The 17405-nt window shown below is 59.3% G+C and overlaps 1 protein-coding gene across 4 annotated transcripts; it reads left to right on the plus strand.

Annotated features, from left to right (window-relative positions):
* Nucleotides 1-6831: 6831 nt before the first annotated feature.
* EFNA3 (ephrin A3) lies at nucleotides 6832-15333 on the plus strand. Of its 4 annotated transcripts, none has more exons than XM_033091953.1 (5): nucleotides 6832-7058; nucleotides 12949-13238; nucleotides 13668-13733; nucleotides 13920-13997; nucleotides 14212-15333. In XM_033091953.1, the coding sequence occupies exons 1-5, from the start codon at nucleotides 6931-6933 to the stop codon at nucleotides 14340-14342; spliced, it is 693 nt and encodes a 230-aa protein (XP_032947844.1). In that variant the 5' UTR covers nucleotides 6832-6930; the 3' UTR covers nucleotides 14343-15333. The 4 variants fall into 4 exon arrangements, with proteins under 4 accessions (XP_032947844.1, XP_032947845.1, XP_032947843.1 ...); XM_033091951.1 differs by lacking the exon at nucleotides 6832-7058 and adding an exon at nucleotides 11972-12637 and having other exon boundaries at nucleotides 14212-15317; XM_033091954.1 differs by lacking the exon at nucleotides 13920-13997 and having other exon boundaries at nucleotides 6864-7058; nucleotides 14212-15317.
* The last annotated feature ends 2072 nt before the right edge of the window (nucleotides 15334-17405 follow it).

Genomic DNA, 17405 nt, shown 5'->3' on the forward strand with positions numbered 1-17405 from the left:
AAACCCTGAAGTTTTGGTCTTTTTATGTGGCCCCTCCCTTTTTCTTCTCTTTTATTAATTCCTTCCTTCCTTTCCTTATTCATTCATTCAGCAAATTGCGAGCTCCCAGCGTGCCCTTCTGTCAGTAGGCCACATCCACTGGGGTCGTCGGGGGATCCCCAGCGGTGACGCAGTTGTAGAGGGGCACTGTGACTTCCAATTAGCCAATAGAATCCGGGGGCCTGGGGCATGAGGTCATCAGCGGTGATGCCCATTGGTTCAGGCCTGGACCCTAGGAGGGGGTCCCCATAGCAACCGACTGTGCGTCCGAGCGTACCCTGAAGAATGGTGGGTGCCTGAGCTCCAGAGGCAGCTTGGGTGGTGCTTGGGTTGGGGGCGGGGAGGCTGGGGTGGAGCCCAGCTTCCCAGATCCTGTAGCCCTAGCCCAACCAAGCTCTTACCGTCCTTTTTCTCACTCAAAGTAATGGTCAGTGCCCCCTAACCCAGGAAAGCTAGGAGGGGAGCGCTGACAACAGCCCTGGGGTCTGGGTGCCCCGTTACTGCCACCCGGAATGTTAATTCTGAGATCCTCGTGTTCATCTGCATACAGTCTGCATCTCATTTGCATTCTCTTCATTTAAGGTCAAATTGGGCAGACGTCTCCACGTCCCCAGCCCTGCGGCTGTCTGTATCCTGAATCTATCCCTTAATCTCTCTCAGTTCCTTACCCCACCCCTCTTCCTAGCCTCCAACGTCTCCTGGGGTAGGAGGGGGCGCAGCCTAGCAAAAGGAGAAAAGATAAGAAGTCTGCCTCCCCCTCTGGATATTTGGTGACAAATGGGGAGGGCTGGTCTGTACTGCCTAGAGACTAAATTGGCAAAGCAAATGGTGGGGGGAAGTGCCCTGAGCTGGACTGAGGGTCTCCAGGGCCAAATCACCCACAAGCCTGGCAGGGTGCTGGAACTGGGGACGCTGCCCTTCCAGTGAGGGGCAGGCCTGCCCACCTGTCTGGTGCCAGGGCAGCTTCCTTCCTCCAATTAAACCCTAATGAGGTGTCATTAACCCTTACCTTGCCTGCCAGCCCTCAGGTGGAACTCGAATTCATGGTCTCATCTCACACGTGAGTGAAGAGGGAGAAAGGAGAGCTTTTGAGGAAGCTGAGAGACAGTCAGATCAGGAGACCAGAAGATCTGGGGTGGGCAGAGGCAGAAGTAGCCACACTTGATACCCCCGCGTACTTCTGGGCTGGGGGGGCGTCCCACTGTCTGGATGCATTTAATTGTCTGTTCCTCAATTCAACAATTACTTATGAAGCACCTCACCTGCTCCTACTAACTAACTATCAGGCTGCATGCTAGCTGCTGGGGATAACACTTGCATAAGACAAGATCCCTTCCCTTAAGAAACCTCCCAATTACTCGAGGAGACAAACTGGCCAACAAATAATTATGCCAAGTGCAAATGCTGTTACAGGGCCACGTACACAATGCTATGGGAACACAGGGAAATAGGCTTTCAGAGCAGGTTTAGGTTTTGAAGGACAAAGTTACAGCAGGGAGGGAGGGTGTGTGTTTGACTCCGTGTGGGTCCACACTTAGCTGCCTTTTCAGGACTGCTGGTGTCTGCCCTCCCAGAGCTGTATGTTTTGCATCTGTGTATACGTGTGTGAGTGTGTCTATGTGTAGTCTGGCTCCCTCTGTGTCTGGAATCCCTTCTCCTGAGCACACGTTGTGGTTTTATTACAGATCGATGTTTGCTGTGAAGCTTTTGCACAGATTAGCCTGAACCTGCCCAGCACAGGGGAGGGGAACTGGAGAACCAATGTTGGCTCTTTGGGAAGTGGTGGGCAGGCACCATCTTCACACCTGGGGGCCCAGACCCTTGGCTGCCCAAGTGGCAGCAGGCTGGCCAAGGGAGGCAAAGCGCTGGGCCCCAGGCTATGGTAGGGTATGCCCAGGCCCAAGTCCCTCTGCCCCTGGCTCCCCAGAGGAGACATGGGGTTGCAGCCACCACTCCCCACCAAGATCTCAGGCCCCCTCCCCCAGCCTGTTCTTCTGTCTGCGGAGGAGCAGGCCGGCTCAGACCTGTCTGCTGTTCTCTCCCGCAGGGAGCCGATCCTTTCCAGGGAGCTGGAGAGGGCCGGGGAATGCTGGGGCTCACTGGGAGGCCCCAGGTCCCCCACCCTGGCTCTCCTGGCTCTCGGGAGTTCTCCAGCCTGGATTCTCTCCACCCTCTCTGGAGTGCCGTTTCTCGGGGTTTTGCCCAGACATAGCCATCTTTGCCAAGGAAGCCCTCAACGGCTAGACAGAGGGTGGGGGCCAGAGCTCTGGCTGTGAGGGCAGCATGTGGGGGCAGGAAGATTGTGATGGTCTCTGTACTCAGAGACCTCTCCTCAAATTCCCTCTGTCTCCTTACGGCCACTTGCTAGAAAGTTCAATGTTGGTGGCAGGAAAGAGAAGAGAGTCTGGATCAAGGGAACAATTCAGGAGCTAAGGAGAGGCTCTGAGGCCTAAGGAGAAGGTCAAGGACCCCTCCTGCCACACTGTCAGGGATGAGCACTGCCATTTTGAGCTGTAACTTCGCCTGTCCCTGAATCCATCTGATCTTTTCCCACGCATCCCTCCTCCCCCAGCCCTAGGCCACCTTTCCCACGACAACAGCCATTAGAGAAGGTTGGAAATGGGGGAGAACAAATGGAAAAGAGAGTTTGGGGCGAGTGTGGGTGGGTGGACGTCAGGAGATAACCTCTCCGTAGGAATGACGAGGAGGCCTCCATTAACCAAACACCTCATGGGACCTAAACACCATGCTAAGTGCTTCCCAGAGAGGAACCTTAATCCGCACAAGCACCACCTCCTGCAGGCAGGGTATGATTAGCCCCACTTTACAGGTGAGGAAGCAGTCTCAGAGGATAGAAGTGACTAGCATAGCCAGTGAGCGGTGGAACTGGAATTCAAACCCAAGCCCACCCTGGTAACTGCTAAGCCAGACGCCCTCCCTCTCAGCTTTTCTGGAAGCACACTCAGGGGAGTCACACCCCCCAGGGGAACACCCGAGATGCCTCTGCGTCAGGCCGGGCTCATTAGAGGGATCAGGGCATGACTAGGATCAGAGCTTATTACACCCCGGCCCCACCCGCCAAGCCCTGTGTCCCCATTTCCTGTGTCGGGGGCCACACATCAGTGCATCGTGCTCCCTGTTGTGGGTTACGTATGTGGTTCCATGTCAACTCATGGACCTCAGAGCACCCTGTAGCCATGATGACACACACACACGGGAATCAGGAGACCCGTGCACTGCCCTTCCTGTTGACACCCAGGCCTCCATGTTCGGATCACACGAACCCGCCTATACTGGGCACACCACACCCAGCTGCCTACACTGGGGCACACACTTAGGCCCTGCGCAAGCTGCAGAACCTGTGAATATTTCATGTCTGGAGCTGGCGGCTGCTTCTCCTGCTTGCACACATCCCATCCTCCCTCTCACAGGCTCTTGTTTATTTGTTTAATGAATTATTTATCCGTGGCCCCTCTTCCCTCCTGGCCCCCCCCTTCCCCCAGGCCCTCGCCTCCATGATTTATTGAACACAGCTCAGCTCTGCGGTTGCCACCCAAAGTCCCAGGAGCCATGTTGGGCCACAGAGCCTGAGTCCTCCCTCTGCCCCCGACCCGTTCAGCTCCCTGCTTCCTTGGCCCCAGGGGCGGGGGCTGAGACACCATGTTCAGAGTGTTTCCAGGGGCCTGAGCACCGTGCCCCTGGGAGAACATGGCAGCCAGCCGTGGACTGGCAACCCTGAGGGTCAGCGGGAAATGAAGGCAGAGCCTGCGGGAGAGGAGAAAAGAGGCCTAAGGCTCGAGAGAGAGCGAACCAGCCGGGGAGAGAATCCCAGACTCAACAGGGGCCTCACCCTCCAGAGGGGTGTTGATTAGGGAGGGCCCAGGCCTTACACACTAGAGTTTCAAACTATAGCTTGTGACCCATTGGGGTAGTGAGCCAAGAAATCAATTTTATGGATCTCGACCAGCTTTTTAGTTTATTTAAGAAAAAGTTAAGCATAGAACAGAAGAAAAATATCAGAGTGTATCCTCTGTAGTAAATGTTAAGTATTGGTTCATGAAAATTACTGTTTCAGTCATATGTAAGTGTGTGTGTGTTTGTGTGTGTGTGTGTGTGTGTTTGGTGTGGTGTGTACTGTATTGCAAATGCAAAATATACATCCCACTGCTGTGATGGGTCACAGTCAGGAAAGATTTGAGTCACAGGTATAAACGGAGGCCTATACCCCATGGATGGAAGCCTGGATCCTTCCATGACCTGAATGCCACCGAAAGAGGCCGGCTTCAGATCAGGTCCCAGGCCTTACACCCAGAGAACGCTGGAGAAGCCATGAGTAGAGGACTGGAGATAGGACCGGGCATTATAGCTGGAAACACATATCCTACCGTCAGGACTGACACTAGTGCACTTACTTGTGCAGTTTGTACATGGCACACTTAGCCACCCCAGCGGTGAGTCGAGACTGACATCAGCGCCAGCTCCCCAACTAAGATGGGGAGAAATGTGGGGCCACCTTCTGCTGACAGACGCAGTTCCTTTATCTCTTTACACAGGCACCACATGCCACTTGCCAGGAGATACACCCTAAGGACTGGGTCTGTGTCTGCACAGAGGGGTACTTTTTCTTTCTTTTATTATTATTATTATTGGGGAATATTGTTTTCAATCTAGTTGTGAAGGGCGCAGCTCACTGGCCCATGTGGGAATCGAACCGGCAACCCTGTTGTTCAGAGCTCATGCTCTAACCAACTGAGCTAACCGCCGCCCCAGGACACGTATTCTAATTCACACAAAAGCCCAAATCAGCCAGCAGCTCATTCAGATAGAGGCCCCAATAGACAAAGCACCAGATCCTGTAGACAGAGGCCTCGGCCCTATGGTGAATATCTCAGAACTTAAAGACCAGAGGCTTACACCCCATAGAGAGAGCTGCTTAAATCCTATAGAGTGGGCTCCAGATGCTAGAGAGCAGGGCTCAGTTATGATGTGAAGGAGGTGTGTGGGGGCGCTAGTTCTGAAGAGGAGGATCTGAGCCCTATGGAAATGACTCCCCGCCACCGTAAGTGGGATCCAGACTCTACAAACATGGATCTAAGGCTTCTAGAATGGCAAGCTCCACTCCCCGGGAACATGGACAGCCTCTCTGCCAACTGTGGGCCCCACAGATAGATTTTCCCTTTGCAGAGCAGGGAATGTGGGTAGCAGGGAGGGAGCTTGGATTTGTGGCACCTGGAGTAGACAAGTTAGTTTCATTTGGGTGAAACAAATTTCCCTGGAGATGAGGAGTCTCAGGGGAGGGAGAGCTGTTTGTAAAGTGCCCTCTTCCCACCCCAAAGGGCCTAATTTATTTTCTGGCTTCTGAGTAGGGACAGGAGATCTCCCGGTGGAGAGGAGCTGAGGGAGGACAGAGCTTGCTCTTGCCTGGCAGCAACTAGGCACCTGTTCTGGATGGCACTGCCCCTCCCCCAAACCCAACACAGAGGTGGACTTGTGGTCAGGACGTCTGTCCCGCTGGATAAGCAGATGAAAGGTGGCTGTATGTCCTCTCTGTGGCAGTACAGAAAGAAAAGACAATATGCCCGTGCCCCTGGGCACAGGTGGTTGGCCTGAGTTCTGAGAACACAGGCTGAGACCTGGTCCTCCTGTCCAGCGGGCTGAGCCTCTCAAAAGAGAAGAGGGGTGGACACCCCCTAGGTCTGGATTCTAGACTATTTCCCTCAACTTGTACTTCCTAGGAAAAGAGAGGAGAGCACAGAGCTGTGTGTGTGCCAGAGGGTGCATGTGTCTGGGTGTGCACTCCTCTGTCTCTGTATCTAAGTGCCTGTATTTGCACAGATCGCTAGTTATCGGATAGTACCTTTACCTGTGTGTGTGTGTGTGCACGCGCGCACAAGTCTACCTGTGTGTCTGTATGTCCATGTCAAGTGCCTGTGCTATGATCTGCGTTCTCAGCCTCTGGGTGTCAGTGCTTGTCCTCCTGAATCTGTGTGTGTTATGTCTGTGCCTGGGGGTCGCTGAGAGGACGTTGACTGTGGAGAGAGCAGCATAGGAGGGAGAGTGCCTGGGGATACCAACGGCCACGCTGGGAAGGGGCCCCCTAGATTGTGAGTGAGGATCCTTTGTAGGTGTCCCAGAAAAGCCTGGTTTGCTCTCGCTGACTCTCTCCCTGGTCCCTCCTCCACTTTGGGCCCTGGACTGACACAGGCCCTTCCAGCACCCAGTATTGACATTCTTGGGGACTGAGCTCTTCTACCCCACCTCCGAGAAAAACAAGCCTCAGGCTCAGTTGGGGGCTTCAGGTCAACAGCTGTCTGGTCCTTGGTGCCAGCTGAGGGCTTCTCCCCGACCCTCTAGAACCCACCTAACTCTTCATTCACATGGGAAGAGGCGCATGGAAGGAGCAGAGGGCCAGACCCTTGGTTCAGAAGGAAGGAGGTCTAGCTCTACTGATTAAGAGGTCCTGGACCCCCCAGCTTCTTTTCAAGTCTCCTTCACCCCATCCCAGAGATAAATGTGCTCAAGGAGACCCAGATCGCTGTCTTCACCTCCCTAATCCTTCCCCTGGGAACTCCAGACCGGGTAGCTGAAAACCCAAAACCAGCGGCAGCAAATTAAACCTAGGAGGGAGACGTAAGCAGCGCGGGCTGTTTGGGAGAGGGTAGCACTGCCCCTACCTCCCACGCGCCGCGCGCTCCGGGCCCCAGCGGGGCGGGGCCTGGCGGGAGCGCGCCAGGGGCGGGGCTTCGGAGGCGCGCCCGGCAGGGCGGAGGGAAGGGCTGGGGGCGTGGCCTAAGGCTCGGGGGCCGGCGGCGGCGGCAGCAGGGAGCTGGGAAGCGAGAAGCCGGGAGCGCGGGGCTCAGTCGGGGGGCGGCGGCGGCGGCGGCTCCGGGGATGGCGGCGGCTCCGCTGCTTCTGCTGCTGCTGCTCGTGCCGGTGCCGCTGCTGCCGCTGCTGGCCCAGGGGCCCGGGGGGGCGCTGGGAAACCGGCATGCGGTGTACTGGAACAGCTCCAACCAGCAGTGAGTCGGGGGCCAGGGAGCCGTGCGTCCCGCGTCAGCGAGGGGGTACCTGGGGGGCCCGGGAAGTCCTGGGGAAACCTGGGGTGGGCGTCCTGGGAGAGCACAGCTGGGGGCTCGGAGGCGACGGAGAGGGGGACACACTCTATGGGCGTCTGTGAAACTCAGGAGGGGGTCTGAAAGAGGCTGTTGAGGTATATAGTAAGGAGGGCTTGGGCCGTGCGGAGGAGGATGCTCAGGGACCCCGCACCCCACCTTGGCTTCTCTCCACACCTGCCGCCTGGAATAGCGTACCCCCATCCCACAGTGCCCCCATCTTCACCCCCTTCTGCCGGGCTGAGGTTTGGGAGTACCAGTGTGGTAGGGATAGGCCGCCGGCACTTGGGGGGCTCAGGGATGACCTGCTTTCAGTGGTGAGGATTTCAAGGGGTTCTGTCTCCGACTCCTGCTTTAAAAGTGGGGTCCAGAGCTGAGACAGGGAGTTCGACTGAGCAGCTCCTCAAACGAAGGCAAATGGTGCCCTGGTTGTGTGGATAAGCCCGGCTGGGGTGAGCTGGGACTGGGTCGCCGAGTTGGGGGGCCCTGGGGGTGTTGCTTGGTGAGGATGGGGACGTAGTGTACCGGTGAAAAGGAAGGAAGCAGGGAGATGTCGGCGTGTCACACGCGCACACACACGCACACACACCCGCCCGGCTGAGAACGGCGTGTGGCTCCAGTGTAAGCGGGCGTGCGCGGCTGTCAGTGTGCGTGTGTGTCTGAGTGTGTGATTTGTGTGTCTGCGTCGGCGATCGTCTGGGGGTGGGAGCGGGCGACGGGTCGGGGAGGGGGCTGCGGTCGCTGTCCGCGTGGCCGGCCGCGTCTGGGCTCGGGTGGCTGTCGGCGCCGCCGCGGTCTGGGCGGGTGTCAGGGCGGCCGTGTGGTTTCCCGGGTGTGTGGCGCGGCGGCTGGGTGCCGGCTGCGGGGCCAGATCCTCATTCTGCTCAGTCCTCGCTGCCCTTGTCTTCTCCTCCCCGCCGACCGCCGTGTGGATCACCCCGGCCGCCTCCGTGTGTGTCTGTGTGTCGGGGGGTGATCCCTGGGGACGCGGGGGTCACTGTCACACCTGCCCAGGCGGCGGCGCCGGCACTGCCTCGGGCTCCCCACCCCGGAGGGGAGACTTGGGAGCAATGGCGAGGCCCCAGGGGAGGGGACCCGGAGGGCCTGGTGGCTGCGACCTCCAACCTCCCAGGGGAGGGACTGCCGCTCGCCGCTCCGCTCTTTGTTGTTTGGGGCTCCGCGCCTCCCCCTCTCCCTCCTCGCGCCCGGAGTGTCAGACTGGGGGTGGGGATGAGCCAACGACGCCCCCCTCTCTCTTTCCTTGGAAACCTAGGAGTGAGGATGAGGCCCCTCCCCCCCGGAGCGGGACTCGGAGAACTCCCGGGGCGCTGGGGGCCGACTCCCCAGGTCTATCTAGCTCGTCCCCCTCCCCCAGACTCACACGTCCGCCCCCCGCCCCGCTAGAGTCTGACGGGCGGTGGAGAGCGCGCAGGCGAGGGGCCTGGGTTCCCCACCATCCTCGGGGCGCCCCCGCGTTCCTAACGGAAGCTAGAGCCAGGGGTATGCGGGAATGGCGGGGGAGGGGGGTGTTGTTGATCAGGTTCGCCTCCCCCGCATACACCTGGGCGCAGGTGAAAGCCCAAGGGAGGGGATGAGGGAGCCCCAGTTCCCGGAGCCTCCCTTCTGTCTTCCCGGCTCCCCGCAGGTCTGGACCGGCAGAGGTGGGAGAGGGTGCGCAACCGGCCGGGAGGCCGCCGCCGCCCCCGCCTCGCTTCCTCTGCCTTTGTTGCCGCTGCGCCGGGCTCCCCGGCTCTCTCACTGCGGCAGCCGCGGCCCCATAAATCGTGAGAGCGACGTGCTCCGGAGCCGGGAGTGGAGAGGGCCAGGGAGCTGGGGGCGGGGCCGGGCCGAGCCACAGGCTCCCGCGCCCCCTCCCCCCGGTCACGTGAGCTGGCCTCCTGGCTCCCACCCCCTGTCACGTGCGGAGGGTCTCTGCCCCTTGGGGTCACGTAGAGAGGGTCCTGCGACCCCTCCTCCTGGGGTCACGTGGGAGGGTACTGGTGGGACACGTGCGGCGGCCTCCTTTGACAGACCTGGGGGCCTGGCCCTGCACGAGGCCGCCATCTCGCCCCCTGCCCCCCACTCCAGTTTGGTCCCCTGGAATAGGCGAGACCTTTACCAACCTGGCTCAGAAACTCGGGATGGGGGCACTATACTGGAGGGAAGCATGAGAGTGTGAGGTCAAGGGGTCCCCTGAGCCAGGAACTGAGTGGGGCGGCCTTTGACCGAATATGTGCGCTCCGGCCTGCGCTTCATTTCTTTAAGCAACTGAGCAGAGGTGTTGGTATCCGCCCGTACTCCAGAAGCCTCAGGAACACCTTCCTCTAGCTGTCTCCCGACCTGTCTCTAGCTCGGAAATGTTTCCGTTCTGATCTTTCATTCATTCAACAAATATTTATTAAGGCTCTGCAACGTCCACGTTGGTCTCTCTGTTTTCTCCCTGTCACTGAGTGTGCCTTGCGCCCCGTCTCGCCGTCTCTGCCCCTGCTGTCTGTGGGCCTCTGTGGACCGGCCTCTACGTCTCTCCTTGCCTCCAAGTCTCTCGGTTCTCATTCTCTTCCCTCTTGCTCTCGGTTTCCGGATCCCATTCTTTCTATGTGCCTCGCTCCCTTTCCCGGATTTCTCAGCTCATCTCTCCTCTCGGTGTGCGTCTCGCTCCTCCTCGGTTTCTGTGTGGCTCGCTTTCGGCCCGGCTCTCGCGCTTCTCCGCCGCTGCAGATCAATAAACCTTCGCCGCCGCCGCCGCCGCCGCTGTCGCAGGGAGCAGGGGCGGGGATGTGGGGCGCGCTGATTCTCTCCCACCCGACGCGGGCCGGAGAAGCCCGGGGTCCGGTGGTCCCGGGATGGCTGGACTCGGCGGGGCTGGGTGCGGAGACCGAGGGCGCCCGAGGGGTGCTGAGGTGTCAGCGTGCACGCGCCGCCCCGCGAGCGTTCCCGCCACCCACCCACTCTCAGCCCCGTGCGCGGACCGCACGCCGCGCACACGTGGTCCGGCCTCGTCTGCTGGAGCGAGCGGCGCGCAGCCTCGGGGGCGCGCGCTAGAGGGGAGGAGAACCGGGTCCGGTGTCTTTACATCCCTCCTCCACTTCCTTAGCTCTGCATCCTGGCTCTAGGGGTGGGGGCAGGGATTTAACAAGTTCAGGGCCCCTTGGGATCCTTTCCCTATTCCCTGGCCGTTTAGACACCCTGTTTGCTTGCTCTTAATGGCCCGGGGAGGGGGAGGAGGTTTGCTTCTTCCCGGTCTCCCCGCCGCCCACCCGCCAGGCTCTAGCAGACAGAGCACTGAAGGAGTGGAAGAGAGAGGTGGGAATGTGCACCGGCGGTGAGAGCTGCAGAGACGGTATAACCGGGGAGGGGCCCCTCCAGGTGGGGTGTGTCAACACTCGCCTTTCTTCGGGAGAGGTGGGAGGCTAGTAGGGGATGGAGTGAGGAAGAATAGAGACCTGTCTGAAGGGACAGGCACGACCCAGCCCCCAGATCCCTGCCGGGGGTGCGGCTCTGGAGGAGGGGTTAGCAGCTAGCTTCGCCAGGCTTGGGGCACCTCCCTCTTCACTGCCTGGACAGGAAGGATGACAGATTCAATTAAAGCGCCCAAGCCAAGCAGACACCTCAGGAGGGTGGCTGGCCTGCTGCCCTTCTGCCCCCAGTCCACAAGATTCCAGTTGGGCACAGCCATGCCACAAGCACATCTTTTTCTCCTACGTGCCCAGCTTTGGGGGCATTTCGGGGGCTGTTCCTGCCACCCAGCCCAGGGATAGGTAAGAGGTGGCTTCTCTTCACTTGTGGTTACCCAGCAACCTTTCTATAAGGCTAGTCGCCACCCCGCTGGGGAAAGTGAGCTACCTATGGGAATAGCTCTGGCTTTTGCTTACGCCCTGCTGGCATGGGGTGTGTTGTAGGGGGACTGGGCAGCCCTCAGGGAGGGGCCACTTCAGAGCAGGGCAGGAAACCTGGGTGAGGCTTAAGGAAGGAGGGCTGTGCAGCTGCTCCAGACCTGGCCCCCTCCCATTGGGGGCCTCCTCCTCAAAGCCCGAGTAGGCTGGCTTCGGGGTTGGGGATAGAGAGGCAGGCAGACCTCTCGAGTGGCGGCAGCTGGGAGCCAGGCCTGGTCTAACTAGTTTTCCTGCTCCCAGTGCCTCAGGCCGAGACTCCTGCCCACCTGAGTGCCAGGGCCAGGGAGGGGCCTGAGTGACCCATCACTCCCGTGGGAACCAAGTGGGGCTGGTGACATTCCTGATGAGTCAGTGAGGCTGTGCCCATTCTTACTGGGGTGCCCAAGCACCAGCACTCACCTGTCTGCCTAACTGCCAGGCTTGGATGGGAGGCCGTGGGGAGTGGGCAGCAAAGCAAGGCCAAGGAAGTAGGGGTAAGGTGGGAGGGACCCTCGAGGCCGCACCCCATGCACAGGCCTCCAAGCTCCTTTCCCTAATAGATCTAATTACTGTTTGTGAAACTGGGAGGCGCTCGGTGACAGGGGGAGCCAGTTCTTCCCCTCAGGGCGTTCTCAGGGACCAGGGACCCCAGTGGTTTGACACTGTCAAGTGTCCCACACTTTCCTGTGTCCATCACACTCCCTCTCACTGCCAAGATGTGTGCATTGCCACCCTAAGGAAATGAAGGGGAGGGCCTGCCTTCTTGTCTGAGTTTCTTTCTCCATTCAGACGTTTCTCCCCTACCCACATCACTCAGTACCACCGTTAAGACCAGGGCTTACCGCAGGTGATGAGTAGTAAGGCAGGTGGAAATTGCCAGGGACCCAGCGTCTGCTTCTGTGTCCCATAGGAGGCTGGAGGAAGTAAGAGGCACAGACATCTTGCCTGGGCACCATGCCCACTGCTCTGCCTAGCATCGTTAAGGGGCAGTGGTGCCCAGGCTGAGGAGGGAGATGTGTAGAGACAGACGTTTTGGCTGGTTGGCGTGATACCACGTGGAGCCTTGATCTTGAGTCCCTTTGCTCCCTGATCTTTGCATCACATTATTGGGGACCTAATTGCCCATGGCCTCAGGGTGGAGGTCAGTGGGACTCAAAGTACAGAAACCAGTGATACTGTAGGGAGGACATGTGCCAGTGTGTGTGTGTGGGGAAGGGCAGAGAGAGAGTTTAAGATTGCAGGACACGGTGGTCAACCAATACTGGCATGCAAGTCCAGCATGCCAGCGTTTCTGTGTGTCTGCCGCCTGTGAGTGGGCGGGGGACATATTTGTGTGTGTGCCATAGAACTATGCATGTATATGCATGAAGCCTCCATACATACGTGTCTGAGGGCAGGGCCTGTCGAACTGGCCTTGGGGAAGGACTGGCAGCCGCAGGAAAGCATGCAGGGAGAGGCGATGGAGGGTGCGCATCTATCAGAAGGGATCCCTCCCACCTTCACCATTTCCCATCACCGCCTCAATCCCTCCGCCCCACTGGTGAATTACAGGGCATGGATGGAGGAAATCCGGGCCTGGGTCTGGGAGTCGCAGGGGCCTGCGCCGTTTCTGTGGTAACTAAAGCATGCGTTCCCTCCTTCCCTCCATCTTTCTCCCCGCCTCCTTTCCTTGGAGGCCGGCCGGGCTTCCCTGCGCCTTTGCTGTCCTCTGGTGGCCGCCAGTGGGAGAGAACTAGGAGCCGGCAAGAAAGGCCAGTGAGAGGTCTGGCGGCACTAGGGCCCTGGGGACAGACAGGGACAGAGAAGAGAGGACGCCCAGAAAAAGAGCCAGGAGGCTCGGGGACTCTGGGGAAGGTATGCGGCGCGAGAGGTGGAGAGCGGGCTGGCGTGGGGTTTCTCTCTGACCCGCTGCCGGTCCCCCGCAGCCTGCGGCGAGAGGGCTACACGGTGCAGGTGAACGTGAACGACTACCTGGACATTTACTGCCCGCACTACAACAGCTCGGGGCCGGGCGGCGGGGCGGAGCAGTACGTGCTGTACATGGTGAGCCGCGCCGGCTACCGCGCCTGCAACGCCAGCCAGGGCTTCAAGCGCTGGGAGTGCAACCGGCCGCACGCGCCCCACAGCCCCATCAAGTTCTCGGAGAAGTTCCAGCGCTACAGCGCCTTCTCGCTGGGCTACGAGTTCCACGCCGGTCACGAGTACTACTACATCTGTGAGTGACAGCCAGGGGGTGGGGCCCTGGGCCGGGGGCGGGCCGGCGCGCTGTCACCTTGCGGCTACGCCAGCAGTGGCACCTCGCCACGAGGCGTGGGGACGGGGGACCTCGGGGTTTCGGCTCAGACAGAATCGTGAGGCTAAGAGAAGGGTTTGGTGACCGTGCGAAGTCTGCACCGGGGTCACCGTTTCTGTAACGAACATGCCGGGCGCGGCACCTCAGGGGTCAGGGTTTCTTGAGGGGTGGATCGAAGGGGCTTCTCGGGCTGACCGGCGGAGCCCCGTGAGCAGTGTCCAAAGGGTCGGGGAAGTCCTGAAGGAGACTGCCCGGAGGAGCAATGGGGCGGGGGGTGTGAGGAGAGTTTCTGAGTGAGGGCGCGGGTGCAAACCCAGAGAAAGCCGCTCAGGCCCCGTCTCTCCCCCCCAGCCACGCCCACCCACAACCTGCACTGGAAGTGTCTGCGGATGAAGGTTTTCGTCTGCTGCGCCTCCAGTGAGTATAACTGGCTCCCAGTCGCCACCCCATCTTCAGCTCCCCTGCTTTGGGGCTCCCCTGGCTTCCTGGGGGTGGGGGCGGAGGGCACAGGCGAGGGGGACTCACTCCTCAGCTGTAGTAGGGGGAGGGGATCCTGGCCCTGACTCTCCCCTCCTCTCTCCCCACCCGCACCCCACCCCGCAGCATCGCACTCCGGGGAGAAGCCGGTCCCCACTCTCCCCCAGTTCACCATGGGCCCCAATGTGAAGATCAACGTGCTGGGTGAGTGCGCAGCGCCCTCTGGTGGCCACTGCTGGAACCGCAGTCCCCTCCCCGGTGCCTGCTCACCTCGCATGCCTTCCCCCTGAGGACACCCATCCCTCTTACCCCGTGGGTGGTCACGTCCCCGGCTCCCCTGCTGCTGCTGCTGCTGCTGCGTGCCCCCGCCGTGGCGAGCAGCCCAGCCCTCACCACTCTTCTCTTCCTCTCTCCACAGAAGACTTTGAGGGAGAGAATCCCCAGGTGCCCAAGCTGGAGAAGAGCATCAGCGGGACCAGCCCCAAGCGGGAACACCTGCCCCTGGCGGTGGGCATCGCCTTCTTCCTCATGACGCTCTTGGCCTCCTAGTTCTGCCCCTCCCCTGACGGGGAAGAGATAGGGCGGGGCGGGGCCAGAATAGGGAGACTTTGCCCCTTCCAAGGAAAGCCTAGACTGGCGCCGAGACCCCTGCTGCGACGGCTGGAGGTGAAGTCTGCAGCATACATCTGTGCCCACCCCTTCTGCCCCCTCCACCCACGTAGGGCACTGTAATGGGCCAGGCACAGGGACAGCCACAGGTCCCAGTGGCCTTGTGGCTCTGGTAATGTTTGGTACCAAACCGGGGGGGCCACGAAGGGCAGTGCTCAGGACTCCCTGCCCCCTGGTACCTTTCTCTGACCCCTGGCGCCCTCCTCCCTGTCCCCCCAGAGAGACAAATATGCCCCAGAGAGGGCAAATCAGAGCGTGGGAGACACCTCCATCCCTCTCTTGCAGGGGCAGAACACGGGGAGGGGACTAGATGGGTGAGGGGGTGGCATCGCCCGCTGCCCCCTCCCCTGTTTACAGCAATAAGCACGTCCTCCTCCCCCAACTCCCGCTCCCAGGATTGTGGTTTGGATTGAATCCAAGTTTACAAGGAGACACCCCTGGGGGGGTGGGAGGTAGACAGGGGTGACAAGGGGTGGGCATTGGGGTGCCAGGCAGGCATGTACAGACTCTATATCTCTATATATAATGTACAGACGGACAGAGTCCCTCCCCCTCCTTAACCCCGACCTCCCCTGACGTCCCCGTCCAGCTTCAGACCCCTTCCCCACCAGGCTAGGCCCCCACCCCGGGGGACCCCCTGGCCCCTCTTTTGTCTTCTGTGAAGACAAGACTATGCAACGCACAGACACTTTTGGAGACCGTGAGACAACAATGCCCCTCCCCCCAGCCCCAGCCAGCCGGGACCGCCCCCAGGACCGTGCCCTGCCCACCCTGTGGTCCCACCCATCCTCCTGGGCCTTTTTCAAGTGCTTTGGCTGTGACTTTCATACTCTGCTCTTAGTCTAAAAAAATAAACTGGAGATAAAAATAACGGAGTGTGTGTGATTTCCCGGGGCGTGAGCCTTCCGTACACAGATGAGACCGCCCCCTGCACCCCGCCAGGTCACAGGGTCTGCGTGGGGGAGGAGATCCTAGGGCCAGAGGGACAACTGAACACCTTGTTCTAAGGCGGCAGCTCTATGTGGAGGGAGCAACAGAGCCTTCCCAGCAGAGGCTGATGGCTTTGGGCAACTCATGCAACCTCTCTGAGCCTCGAGTATCATCAGAAAATCTGGGCTCTGACACATTTCTCTCATAAGGATTAAATGACGGAGTATACAGTTCGATTACGCCTTTCTCCTTTTCTTCCCACTCCAGGTTGTAAACCTAGATAGGAAATAAGTTATCTTATTTTTACTTGCCTGTAACTAAGATTTAACATTCTCTTACGTACTTGGGCAACGAGCCACAACAGTTAACTGCGCCTGTGACTTCAAAACCAACAGAAATCGCAGATGTTTTCAGACTGCATTATAGTTTTCTGAAGCTATCTCTACTTCAGAGATAGCGTTTAGTCCCAACACGATTTGGAGATGACTGTGGTTGTTAGACCTTCCTTGTTTTGAATGTGTGTCGTGCGCGGCCTGCGGGGTCTCTGGTCCCGCTCCCCACATAAGAACGCAGGACATGGTGAGGCCAAAAAGGAACACCCAGGGAGCCATAGGTAGGGGAGTCAGACCACTATACTCTCGCTGGCAGCTGGGTTGGAGAAAAAGGAAACAGGAGCAACACAATTCTCAACCCTCACTGTGCCGCTTGCAGACTCAGCCACCATCTTCTTGCTGGCCCCCATTTTTTGCTAGCCTAGCCACGGCAGTTATATTAGTGGCCAATGGCTCACTGGTTACAGCTGACGGCCAACTAGCCACAGCTGATGGCCATTTGATCAGTCGATGGCCATTTACTACCTGAGCCAGCACCTTTCTATGTGAGGCCGAGAGCCTAGAAACTGCTTTTTGGGGCTCTGTCCCCACACTCCACCCCTACAGGTTCTCGCCTCACAATCTACGCGACAAGCGTCTTCCGCGAGGGGCCCTGTGCGAGGAACCTGGAGGTGAATGCTATTTCCTGGATACAGCCAAGCTCTCTGGTCACAGCCAGGGTTTCTCAGGGCACCACCAGTACTTCTGGGCACAGCCAGACTTCCTGGGCTCAGCCAGGGCTCTCAGGGCACTGCCACCCTCTCTGGGCACAGCCAGACTTCCTGGGCTCAGCCAGGGCTCTCAGGGCACTGCCACTCTCCCCAGGCCTCTCGGTACCATGGTGAAACAACAGCAGCTCACAGTCAAGGTGCTTACATATTCTCAATGGTGGCCGGTCAAGACACAAAAGCAAACATCCGCCAGTTCCACTACATGGTGGGATGTTCCCAAACAGTCAAGCGGTCCATTAAATTAGGGATGGAAGGCAATTCCCCATAGTCCATAGTTCGCCAGGGCTGTCCTGGGGGTGAGGGACGACCTTGACCTCACCCTCAGCTCCCACGGAGGACTCAGCAAGCCTTTCCTCCTAGGACTACAAGTCCTGCATCCGGGCTGCCTCAGCAAGCACTTCCCAGCCCACGGGGCCACAACAACCTTCGCTTTCTCCGGCCTCTGCTGGTTGGGGAACCATCCATGTCTTCCCACCCCTCCACGCGGGTCCAGCTCTCAGGCAGCTGCTCCTCCTGGTCTTCCTGAGAGTGAGTGTTCATAGGCACAAACTGCTCCACCGCCCTTCGGAGGGCTTTGGCCGGCACTGTACCCTGCTCGCTGCGCCATGTATCATGCGGGGCGGCCTGCAGGGTCTCTGCTCCCCACATAAGAACGCAGGACATGGTGAGGCCAAAAAGAACACCCACGGAGCAATATAGGGGAGTCAGACCACTATATTCTCGCTGGCGGCTGAGTTGGAAACACAGGAAGCAGGAGCCACACTGTTCGCAACCCTCACTGCGCCGCTTGCAGGCTCAGCCACCATCTTCTTGCTGGCCCCCATTTGCTGCTAGCCCAGCCACGGCAGTTATATTAGTGGCCAACGGCTCACTGGTTACAGCTGATGGCCATTTACTACCTGAGCCAGCAC

This window comes from Rhinolophus ferrumequinum, chromosome 22, assembly GCF_004115265.2.
Source record: "Rhinolophus ferrumequinum isolate MPI-CBG mRhiFer1 chromosome 22, mRhiFer1_v1.p, whole genome shotgun sequence".
Lineage (NCBI taxonomy): Eukaryota > Metazoa > Chordata > Mammalia > Chiroptera > Rhinolophidae > Rhinolophus > Rhinolophus ferrumequinum.

Coding starts and splice junctions, on each gene's coding strand:
- EFNA3 (XM_033091951.1), top strand. CDS start 12,378: ATGTATATGCATGAAGCCTCCATACATACGTGTCTGAGGGCAGGGCCT. Junction 13,239..13,667: donor TCACGAGTACTACTACATCT/GTGAGTGACAGC, acceptor TCTCCCCCCCAG/CCACGCCCACCCACAACCTG. Junction 13,734..13,919: donor TTTCGTCTGCTGCGCCTCCA/GTGAGTATAACT, acceptor CCCACCCCGCAG/CATCGCACTCCGGGGAGAAG.